Below are 12,800 nucleotides of genomic sequence, written 5' to 3'. Positions count from 1 at the left end.
TTGGGACATTACTTTTCTCTTATGGTGTTCTCTATTTTAGGACTTTTAACATTTATCTATTTATGTTAAAAGGTACTTCCTTTGAACATGCTTTTGTTGATGTTTGTTTTTTTTCAAATACAGATTCATACCTTAGTAGAGAGTTTGAAACTTTCTATCACAGATCAACAACTGCCTATGTTTATCCGTATAATGCAACTTGGGATTGCTCTTTACTATGGGGAAATAGGCAACTTTAAAGATGGGGAAATGGAAGATCCTACCTGTCACAATAAAGATATGTTAGGAAACATTACAGGTAAATATAACAAAAACTTTATTTTTGAACTGTTGTTTATATGCTTTTTCACCGTTGTGAAACTTTGAAAACTAAAACATTAGATTGAATTTTCAGTGTTTCAATATGATAGAATGATTTTATTTTGGTTGTTTGACACTACTTGATTTTTTTTTCCTTTACATGGTGGATATTACTGTGATTTTCTTTTTACATTCTTAAAGTAACTTTAATATTTCTAATAGGTATAAGTGTTCAGAATGTACTATGAAAATTAAGGTAATGCATCATCAACATTTCCTAATAAATTGTGGTATTGTTAATTTTTTGCAAAGGCTTGCTAAGAGTTACACGGGAGTTAGATATACTTAGTTATTATATGTAATTATATTTAACTATAGTTACACTTAACTATGTACTCATTGGAGGATACCTAGTTAATTAGACATTATTGGTGAAGTGTATGTTTCATTGAATGATACTAGTGGGTTAACCTCAGTTATTCAGTTCATTATACTTTTACTGAAGTCTACTGAATGTACTGAACACTGGTAATGTGGGAAAACAGATAAAAAGATGTGTTGTCTTCCCTTAAAACCACAGTGAGACATCACTTCAAGGCCACTGGCGTGACTATAATCAAAAGATAGATAATGACAAGTGTTGGCAAGATTGTAGTGAAGTTGGAATCTTTATGTTGGTTGTAGGAATGTAAAATTGTAGAGCTGTTTTGGAAAACAATCTAGTTCCTTAAAAAAATTGAACATAGAATTACCAAATGACCCAGCAATTCCACTCTTAGGTATATATGCAAAAGAATTGATAACATATGTCCATATAAAAATTTTCATGTTAATGTTAAATGGCAACATTATTCATGGTAACCAAAAAGTGAAACAACCCAAATGTCCATCACCTGATGAATGGGTTAACGATTGTGATATATCCATACCCTAGAATATTATTCAGTCATACAAAATAATGAAAAACTGATACATGCTACATCATGATGAACTTCAAAAATATCTTAAGTGAAAGCAGCCGGTCAGAAAGGAACACATTGTATGATTCCATTTATATGAAATGTCCATAATAGCCAATTCCATAGAAGTAGAAAGTAGATTAGTAACCAGGGCCTGGGGAGAGAAGGAAATGGAGAGTGACTGCTAATGGGTAAAGGTGTTCTTTTTAGAGTGATGAAAATGTTCTAAAATTGGATAGTGATGATGGTTGCACAATTTTGTGATTATATTAAAAACACTGAATTGTACACTTCTAAATGTGAAATTTATATTTAAATTACAGCTTATGGAAAAACTTATACTACCTTAAAAGCTTAGGGAATTACATTAATAAGTGTATGTACATAGAAAACACATCTTTATTTCACACTGGACAGTGAATTCCTGTTAGACAATGAACTCCTTTTTTTTTTTTTTTAAGGTTTTATTTATTCATTTGACAGAGAGAGGGAGAGAGCAAGAGAGCACAAGGAGGGGGAGCTGCACAGGGAGAGGGAGAAGCAGACTCCCCCGCTTAGCAGGGACCCTGATGCAGGGCATGGTCCCAGGATCCTGAGATCATGACCTGAGCCGAAGGCAGACCTTAACCGAGTGAGCCACCCAGGCGCTCCAAGACCGTGAACTCCTGAAACAGGAATAATGTCTAACATCTAGAACAAAACCTAGCACCAGAAGGTGCTCAATATTTTTCCAACATGCTATTATGAAAAATTTCAAATATATAGAAAAGTAAAAAGTGTATTATCCAGTGGACACCCATATACTCATCATCTAGATTCAATACTTAATATTTTGTTAAATTTGCTTTATCACATAGCTGTTCATTCAACTTCTCCATCAGTTCAACCAGTGCTTTTGATGGCTGTCAAAGTAGGTTAGACATCAGTACATTTCACCCCTAGACTTCAGCAGCTTATTGTTAACTAGAGTTTGTATTTTTTAATGGTTCCTTTTATTTTTTTTTGAGGGTGTAATTTACAAAGTGAAATGCATAAATCTTAAGTATACTATTTAAGTTTTGAGAAATGTGTATACCTGTGTGTAGTTAACATTATGATTCATTCTTGGTATTGATGTCCTATGGGTTTTGGCAAAGGCATAATGACATATGGTCATCATTATGATTTCTCCAGAATATTTTCACTGCCCTGAAGGTATAATATTTTGGGGATTCATCTGTGTTGTTGCATTTGTCAGTAGTTCTTTCCCTTTTATTGCTAGATACAGTGTATGAATATACCATAGTTTATTTTTGCCATTTTCCTATTGATGGATATTTGTGTTGTTTCCAGTTTTGGCTATTATAAATAAAGCTGTCATGGACATTTTTCTACAAGCCTCTTGTAGATCTGTGCTGTACTTTCTCTTGGGTAGATACCTAACAGTGGAATTGTATGTTGAGGTTGTGCTGGATGTGCTGTTTTACATTTCCACAACATTGTAGGAGAGTTCTAGTTGTTCCACATCTTTGCCAGCATTTGGTGTTGTCTTTTTTTTTTTTTTTTTAAACTCTTTACCATTCTGATGGATGTGTTGTGGTATCTCATTGTGGTTTTGATTTGCATTTCATTGATGAGCAGTTATTTTGAAGTTTTTCATGTGGTTATTGACCGTTAATGTATTTACCTTTGTGAAGAGTATTTAACTGTTGGACTATTTTTAAACCTTTGTTGGGTTTCATTACTGATTTGTAATTTTTTAACATATTCTGAATTCAAATACTATGTCATATACATGTTTTGGGAATATTTTTTGCTGGCTTGTGACTTGACTAATTCATTTTTTAATAGGTATCTTGAGAAGAGTTTTAAATTTTGATTAAATGTAGATTTCAAATTTTTCCTTTATAACTGATTTGTCCTCTTAGAAGTGATTAGGTTTCTTTACATTAAAAAAGGGAGAAAGCAACTCTATTTGCTTGCAGAGTAGTTGAAATTAGTTTTCTCATCTGTCTAAAGCAGGGATCCTTTTATTGTGGGTGTATGGATTCCTTTGGCACTCTGGTCAAGCCTGTGAACCTCTTCACAGAAGGTTTTAAGAATCTTGATTTTGATATGCAGTGGTATCCTTTCTTCATGTTACTTGTGTTTGGAATACATTAAGATTTTTAGGTCTGTGGGTTTATAGTTTTCGTATATATTTAGAAAATTCGTGGGCATTATTTCTTGAACTGTTTTTCAACACTCTCTCCTTTGGAGACTAATTACATGTATATTAGGTTTCTTGAAGTTCGCTAGAGCTCTCTGATGGTTTTGTTCATTTCTGTTCTTTATTTTTTGGTTGTTGAGTTTCTTTTTCTGTTCTTGTTCACTAATCTTCTGTATTTAATCTGCTATTTATCATAGCTAGTTTATATTTCACCTCAGATACTGTATTTTTCATCTCTAGAAGTTTAGTTGTTAAAAAAAATCTTATTTCTTGTTTATGCTTTCTTAAATATCTCATTTATATAACTTTTAATGTCTGTGTTTACTAATGCTAAATTGTGTCATTCCTAGATCTTTTTGTATTGACTTTTTTCCTTATCTGTGTTATATATATTTTCTTCTTCGCATGCCTGATAATTATTAATTTGATGCCAGGCATTGTGAACTTTATCTTGTTGGATGCTGAATATATTTGTATATAGCAAAAAGTTAAGTTACTTAGAAATAATTTAATTCCCTTGTCTTGCTTTCAGTGTTTCTTAGTTGGGATCAGAGCTGCCATTAGCTTAAGGCCAGTTTTGTCTTACTACTGACAGTCAGCCTTTTGAGTACTTTCTTGATGAGTAATGAATTAAAGGTTTTTTTCTTTCTTTCTGCTGAGATCACAAATTAGTTCCAATTTTGTGTAAGTCTTAGAGGTTGTTTTCTTGCCTTTTTTTTTTTGGTGGTTCTTTTAGTGGCCTCAATAGTTTCCTTGCATGAAATTGAGTAATACTTAGCTGAGGCCTGGAGTGGGATACTCTGCAGATATGAGGAGCTCTCTCTGAACAGGTCTTTTGTGTTCAGAGATGAGTAAACACATATTTCGATATTTTGAGATAGCTTCATTACTGATGTTTGAACTGGTTTTTGTAGGTTTTGTAGTTATTGGTGATGCAACTGTGATTTATTACTTATATTTATAATTAAACTATGCAACTGCAATTTGTTACCTACATTCATAATTGAAAGTGCTACATTTTAAATACTTAATATGTATTTTTCTGTCAGAATTCACGAATTTCCTGAATTCTATTAGAGGGCCCCAGAAAAGATACACTCTTCCAAAGGAAAAGAATATTTTAGGAAATTCTACCCAGAGATTAGGGAGATGCTTTTTTCTTTTCAGGACTCTAATTCATTCTTTCTGCAAGGCAGTGAGCAAAGATTTGAAACTTCAGAAGCGTCTTTCATCAAAATCCCTCCTAATTTTTAATTAAGTGTAAATTATAGTGGCCGATTTTTAGTTATGTTTCTTTTGTTTCACAAGATCAAGCAGTAGATACTTCTTCTGTTTTAATGGTTTAGACAACCGAGGTCAAGAGTCTAGCTCTGTGGACTCAACCTGGTCACTGCTGCCTGGGTGGAGGTGACCTGACTTGTTTTATAACCAAGATGATCATTAATGATGTCCAATTTAAGGTCTTATGGGGGCATTTGATAACAGGCTTTATTTATTCCCCAGCAGAAACTGATAAAATGTTTATGGCTAAACAGCAAGATATAAAGAATATACAAAATATTTTTTGGATTTGTAATTTTTATAATTTATTTTGAAGAAAAATGGCTAAAGTTTCTTAGTACTGTATATTAGGTTCTTTAGTTACTACTTATGAAGTCTTTTCCTTCCCACATGAACTAAGGTGAATGGCCATGTTTCATGAACTATACATCTAGGATATTCCAAGAGTCTCCTGCTATAAGGATTTAAAAAGTTACGAAGTTTTTCTAGCCAGAAATCTGGTTCTGAATGAAGATGATAATTAATGAAGTGTATGTATTATAGATTTATTACTGAAGAGTAGATAGCTTGAATCTGCTGGACACTGCTTATACTATGAATTCTCTAAAAAAGTAATAGTTTTTCTAAATTCCATGATGAACTTTTTTTTGTTTGTATTGTTAGGGTAATGTTAATGGAGTTTGGTGCAGTTTGTCTTTACAAATGTAGAATGAGTTGGAGAAGGTAGAATGAGTTGAAGTGGTTGGAATCTAAATCCTTTGCCAATTTCTAACCAAATGAAAGTAATTTGCTAAAATTTTTTCATATGTAGAATAGGAAAGTTACTAATATATGTTCCTACTAATAAGAAAGAATCACCAACAGTATTTTTTAGCTTCATATAACAATAATTTTTTAAAATGTTTTATTTATTTTATTTTATTTTTTTAAAAGAGTTTATTTATTTGACAGACAGAGATCACAAGTAGACAGAGAGGCAGGCAGAGAGAGAGGAGGAGGCAGGCTCCCTGCCGAGCAGAGAGCCCAATGCCGGCCTCGATCCCAGGACCCTGGGATCATGACCTGAGCTGAAGGCAGAGGCTTTAACCCACTGAGCCACCCAGGCGCCCCCCATATAACAATAATTTTATTATAATATTTACTTTCATCGCTAAGGATAGTTGTTTTTGGAGGGGGGGTACTTTTTTGTCTAGGAGTGCCTGACATTTTCTTTATTGGGTATATCAGGAAATAAAGAACTTTTCTTGAATATTTCTGACATGAATATGTTTCTGAGAAGTCAGTTTTTCAGCACTTTAGCCTTATTTTGGGGAGGAAGTTTTTAGTTAGTGGAATGCTAAAGAATGAATTTATGCTTTGTATTTGGCAAATACATTTAGAACTATGTTATAAACTATGCCCTATAGAACATTAATTGTGGACTATGAAAGGGGATTAACATAGTACAACATATAGAAACTTGAAAGTAGTGGGGCGCCAGGGTGGCTCAGTCAGTTAAGCGGCTGCCTTTGGCTCAGGTCATGATCCCAGGACCCTCGGATTGAGTTCCATGTCTGGCTCCCTGCTCAGCCGGGAGGCTGCTTCTCACTCTCCTTCTGCTGCTCCGCCTGCCTGCATTCTCTTGCATATGTGCTCTTTCTCTGTCAAGTAAATAAAAAAAAAATCTTTAAAAAAACAATCAACTTGAATATAATGCTGTATTATTGGTTTCAAATAATAATAACCATTGTATAACTTATTTATAATTTATATGTGGAAAGAAGGATGTGGGAGAAACATTTTTATAGAATTTACATTCCTAATTTTCCTTTTAGTTAAATCCTCCTGATTTATTTAAAATGACCTTATTTTGATAGGTGCCGAGGATGAAACGAGAATAGATATGCAGTATCCTGCTCAGTACAAAGGCCAAGACCTGTATTCACAGCAAGAGGATGAACAGTCACAGGGATGGGTGTCGTGGGCCTGGTCATTTGTGCCTGCAATTGTGAGTTACGATGATGGTGAGGAAGACTTCCTTGGGAATGATCCTACATCAACTACGCATCAGCAAAAAGCACAGACTTTGAGGGATCCCATTGTGTCTATAGGATTTTACTGTACAAAGGCAACTGTGACTTTCAAAGTAGGTTTTCGCTTTTTTGCTGTCATATTTCTTTCAACTTTAATGCATAAATTTTGATTTCTGGAAAGGATCTAGTTTAAAGTTTGTTTTACACTTAGTAGATGTAAGATAGTCTAGCGATCTTTATTTCATAAAATTGTGTTCCTTCATCTAACTCTGAATTTTGATCTTTTTCTATCTTCTTTAAGCCTTTTCTACTTTATTATTATTATTAATTTTTATCAGTTTCGTGGAAAGTTTCTCTTCCCACTGGATCCTCAAATTGGCAAACAAGGATGCCTTTATATTTCCATTAAAAAAGAATTGCAATAAAACCTCTCCCTTGAATTCATATATACCTCTACTTACTGTTTGATCTCTGGCTCTTTCATTACAAAATTTCTTTAAAGCGCTGTTTACATAAAATTTCACTCTTTCCTCACCTCTTTTACTCTTTGAGATAGTCTTATTTCTTTTCTAGGTCCTCATTTAACTTGGGTTTTCAGTAGTGTTTCACATACTTAGACTACTTTCTCCATTAATAAATACATGTAAAGTGTATAGTCAAAAGAGACTATATAATAGATATCTTCCAGGTAAAGAATAGTAGAGTGAACACTTTAATTTTTTATATTAAGTTTTTAATTCCAGTTAGTTAACATACACTGTTATATTAGTTTCAGGTGTACAGTAGAGTGATTCAGCCCTTCCATACATCACTCAGTGCTCATCACAAGTGTCCTTTATAATCCCCATCATCTTTCTCACCCGTCTTTTCACCACCTCCCCTCTGGTAACCATCAGTTTGTTCTACATAGTTAAGAGTCTATATCTTGGTTTGTCTGTCTCTTTTTCTCCCCCCTTTCTTGCTTGTTTACTCATATGTTGCTTAAAATCCACGTGAGTGAAATCTCTGACTGGCTTATTTTGCTTAGCATTATACCCTCTAGTTCTGTTCATGTCATTGCAAATGACACGATTTCATTCTTTTTTATGGCTGAACATTCCATTGTACATGCACGCGCGCGCACACACACACACACACACACACACATCTTCTTGAGCTGCTTCCATAATTTAACTATTGTAAATAATGCTGCAATAAGCACAGACGTGCATGTATCCATTTGAATTAGGAGCACCTTTTTATTTTAAGAAATATAAAATTATTAGTACTTTGGCACCCCATGTGTGTTCTTGGATCATATATTGTCTTATTTCCCCCTCAGTTATAGCCCAAACTTAATTTCTAGTATTTATTTCTTGGCTTTTTATTGATAATATTATCACACATGTAATATCCTTGAATAGTATCTAATTCATTCAATAAATACTACTGTCTTCTATGTGCCAGGTGCCATTTTGTCTTTAAGGATACCCAGTGAACAGATGACATAGATATCTCTTAAAGTATAAATTGTCATTATAAGCAAGTAAGCCACTTAGTATGCCCATTTATGATAAGGGTTAAATAGAAAAATAAAGAGGGAAGAGGAATAGTGAATGTGTCCATTGGATAGGAAGGTATTAAAGAATTTACAATTGGGTGATCAGGGAAGGCCTTAATAGGAAGGGGGACCTTTAAGCAAAGACTCATGAAAGAAAAAGCTGTGTATATACATAGGAATGAAATTCTAAGAATAGCAAATGTGAAGACCCCAAAAGTTCAAGGAATATTAAGGAAGCCAGTGGGGCCAGAGCAGAGTGGGCTAAAATGAGAATAGTATAAAATCAGGTCAGAGAGGAGATGGAATTGGGGAGAGATCCATAAATTGGTTTTTTTTTTTTTAAGATTTTATTTATTTATTTGACAGACAGAGATCACAAGTAGGCAGAGAGGCAGGCAGAGAGAGAGGAGGAAGCAGGCTCCCCGCTAAGCAGAGATTCCGATGCGGGGCTCGATCCCAGGACCCCGGGATCATGACCTGAGCCGAAGGCAGAGGCTTCAACCCACTGAGCCACCCAGGCGCCCCAAGATCCATAAATTGTAAAACTGTGTAGGTCATTTTAGGTTAGGGACTTTGTCATTAATCCTGGGTGAGATAAGAAGTTCTTGGACAATTTTTAGCATAGTAGTTACAGAATGATCTGAGTTATGTTTTAAACGGCATCACTCTGGTTGCTTTATTGAGAATAGATTGTAGGGAGCAAAAGCAGAAATAAGATCAGACTAGAGAGGATTTTGCAAGCAGGAGATAATGATTGCCAGACTAGGATGATAGCAAGGGGAGGTGGTGAAATGTAGCTGGATTTTGGATCTATTTTGAAGGTCAAGGGGACAGAACTTCATGGTAGATTTTATTGTGATACATAAATGGAGACGATCCAAGGATGGTTTCTGAGCAACTAGAAGAATTGAGGATGGATTTTTTTGACATGAGGAGGACTGTGAGAGAGAGAAAATCACGAGTTTGGTTTTGGACAAGTTTAAGATGCCCACTGTATATTAAAGTACAGCTGTTAGGTTGGGTTAATGAATCTAGAGTTCAGATTAGAAGTTTGGTCTGGGTATATAAGGGAGAGTGAGGATTTTATTAAGACCGGAACCGGCATATATATGTCTAAAAAGGAGAGGTTCTGGGGTCAAGTTTTGGGGCACTGTGATGTTAATTATTTGGAAAGAAAAGGCAGAAATAGCGTGGGAAACTGAAAATAAGTTAGGCAGAATACCAAGAGTGTCTATCTGGAAGCTGAGTGCCATAAATGTTTTAAAGTTGACAGAGTAGGTCATTTGTGAGAATGGATTATTGGATTTGGCATTGTGGGAATTCTTGTGATCTTGACGGAAATAGTGATTTGATACTGGCGGGATCTTAGGTGGAGTTGGTTAAAAGCAAATGGGAAAAAAGCAAATGGTGGAAATTTAAAATGGTGCAGTCACTGTGAAAAACAGTTTGGTGGTTCCTCAAAACATTAAACTTAGAATCATATGACCCAGCAGTTCCACTGAGTGCATACTCAAAACAATTAAACTTTGCTCAAATAGATGTACACGAATGTTCATAAAAGCACTATTTACGATGGCCAAAGAATTGAAACAGCTTGGGGCACCTGGCTGGCTCAGTTGGTAGAGCATGGGACTCTTGACTCTTGAGCTCCACATTGGGTGTAGAGCTTACTTACACAAACAAAAACCCTTAAAAAAACAAAACAAAACCAGAACAACAATAACCTAAATGTCCATTAGTGGATGAAAGAATAATAATAATAGCCTTTTCAGAAAATTGTTGGTATTCTTTTTTGGTAGTACCCCAAACTCAGTTGGTGGTAATTTTTAAAAAGAGTACTTGTATCTCCAGCTCTAGGAAATTGCCAGTATATATTCAACAAATAAATCCTCCATCCTTCTGCCTATCTCCTTATCTGCTTGCCATCTTCCAAAATTTTGGGATCCTCTTTAGGATTTTATTTCTTCCATTTTATTTGTCTTTGTTGGATTATTATAGAGCCATTTTTCTGAAGGAGATAAACTCCTGGGTCCAGCCTGTGAAGTAGTATTCTAGGTATTATTCCAGATAACTTGTTAGGTACTGGAAATGTAGCATGTAGCATAGGAAAGAAAAAATCAGGTTTTTGCTCTCATGGTGTTTTTAATTTGGCTTGGATTATTTAACTACTTGAAATAAACTTTTTAAATCAGTGGTAAAGGTATACAATTTATAATTATACCAGACAGTAGATTAAAAATATTTTAAATTAAGTAAATAGTCTTTAAAGACTTCTCTAATTTAAATCATCAAGTATTTCCCAATATGACAAACCCTGAAAGATGTAGAAAATGAGTTTTAGTGAATATTGAGCTTGATTGACTTAAAAGATTTTTTTGGTAATACAATTGGAGCAAAAATGATAAAAATTCATTAGCTGTGCTATTTTACATTTCTGAATTTTTCTATGGAACCAATTATTTTTTATTATAAATTTCATAATTGAAATTCGTGGATATAGCTTTGATGAAAAGAATTATCAGGCTGTAAAATTAAAAATAAAACAAATCTTGAAAATATGTAATAGAGGGGAGCCGGGTGGCTCAATGGGTTAAAGCCTCTGCGTTCAGCTCAGGTCATGATCCCAGGGTCCTGGGATCGAGGCCTGCATTGGGCTCTCTGCTCAACAGGGAGCCTGCTTCCCTTCCTCTCTCTCTGCCTGCCTCTCTGCCTACTTCTGATCTCTGTCTGTCAAATAAATAAATAAAGTGTTTTAAAAAAATAAAATATATAATAGAAACACTGGGGTGTCTGGATGTCGAGGTTGGTTGAGCATCTCACTTTTGGTTTTGGTTCAGGTCATGATCTCAGGGTCTTGGGGTGGAGCCCTGTGTTGGGTTCCACACTCAGTGTTGGAGTCTGCTTGAGTTTCTCACTCCCTCTCCCTTGGCCCCTCCCACTTGTGCTGTCTCTCTCTCTCAAATCTTTAAAAAAATGTGTGTATATATGTGTGTGTGTATATATATGTATATGTATGTATACACACACATACACGCACACACACACACACACATAGCCAATCATTGCCAACTAATATTACATGTATTGTCAATTTTATTTTTTAAATTTATTTAAAAAATTTTTTCATGATATTATCTCTGCATTTAATAGACGTGTTTGGCAATAATGATTTTAATTGCATTAATTAGGAGTATATTCAAGCTTAAGTTCTAAAAGATATAAACATCTTCCTAACAGCAGCATGAATTAACATTTTGTTGAGAACTTAAATTATGCTTAAGAGTTTTCTTGGTGTAATTTTTTTTGAGTGTAGTGGATACACAATGTTACATTAGTTTCAGCTGTACAACATAGTGATTCCACATTTCTATACCTTATGGTATGCTCACCACAAGTGTAGTTACCATCTGGCACCATACAACACTATTATAATGTCATTGACTATATTCCCTATGCTGTCTGTGCCTTTTATATTCCCATGACTTGTTCTTTCCATAATGGAAGCCAATATATCCTATACTTCTTCATCCATTTTGCCCATCCCTCTACACTCCTCCCCTCTTACAACCATAAGTTTGTTGTCTGTATTTATTGGTCTGATGATTCTTTTTTGTTGGTTTTTTTCATTTGTTTTGTTTTGTAGATTCCACATAAGAGTTAAATCATATGGTATATTGCCAGTTTTAGTTGATCCAAAAGAAGTTATTTTTAATCTAATTTTGTGAGGGAATTTAAGGATTGCTAGTAAAGTTCTGTCTTTTCTGATGATTTTTGCATATTTTTGTTAGTTTGAAATTATTCTGGTATATATCTGCTCATTGATGAGAATTGTATTAAACTGATTCAGAATAGTTTGTATTTATATATAAAACTTTTATAGACTTTTAGAGCAGTACTTGTCATTAGTTAATACATCTTTAAAAAAATTTAGAACATTTATGTTTCTAAAGTTTGTCTAAGGGAAATATGTTGAGATTTAGGAGGAAAACATTAGAATTCATTGTTCAGCTTGGATTCAAAGAATGTATGGAATTAATTTGTGGTTCATATTTTGGTCAGAAAATAAGGTCATGTTTCTACATTAGCATTCTGAACAGTTGATATCAATCCAACAAAAATCATGCCAAATTAAATGTAGTATTTAAAAAATCATGTTGAAGATTGTTCTTGTAATGTTTGAGTCCTTTTAATCAATTAATTGCTTTTTCTGTACAATAATTGTAGACAGCTGAAGGGTGATCAAGTTTAAAATACTGAATTTTACTTGAGCATTTTATAGAATTGTACTTTAAAATAACAACATTCTGTATACCAGTTCTAGAAGCATCTAAAAAATAAGGGCTTGTATAGAAACTTTTTGTTACAAAAAATGAAAATAATTAGTTGATTTTAAGCACAGGGAAGTTATCATGCTTAAAATTAAAACTTTCTGGTTTAATAAGTTCTATTTGACTTAAGTTAAATACTGGTTTTTTTTTTAAATGTGATTTTTGACTTTGCCTTAATGTTTGAATAATACA

At 34.0% G+C, this 12,800-nt stretch overlaps 1 protein-coding gene across 1 annotated transcript in view; it reads left to right on the top strand.

Moving 5' to 3' along the window:
• The window catches only part of VPS13B (vacuolar protein sorting 13 homolog B), a 611,735-nt gene that overhangs the window by 72,021 nt on the left and 526,914 nt on the right, over positions 1-12,800 (top strand). The window contains exons 6-7 of the mRNA XM_080801635.1: positions 124-298; positions 6,585-6,853. Of these exons, the coding sequence (XP_080657761.1) occupies positions 124-298; positions 6,585-6,853 (444 nt within the window). The remainder of the gene's footprint in view (positions 1-123; positions 299-6,584; positions 6,854-12,800) is intronic.

This window comes from Martes martes (assembly GCF_963455335.1).
Source record: "Martes martes genome assembly, chromosome: 4".
Lineage (NCBI taxonomy): Eukaryota > Metazoa > Chordata > Mammalia > Carnivora > Mustelidae > Martes > Martes martes.
Note: the sequence above shows the minus strand (reverse complement) of the source record. Positions and strands in the feature narration are given on the sequence as shown.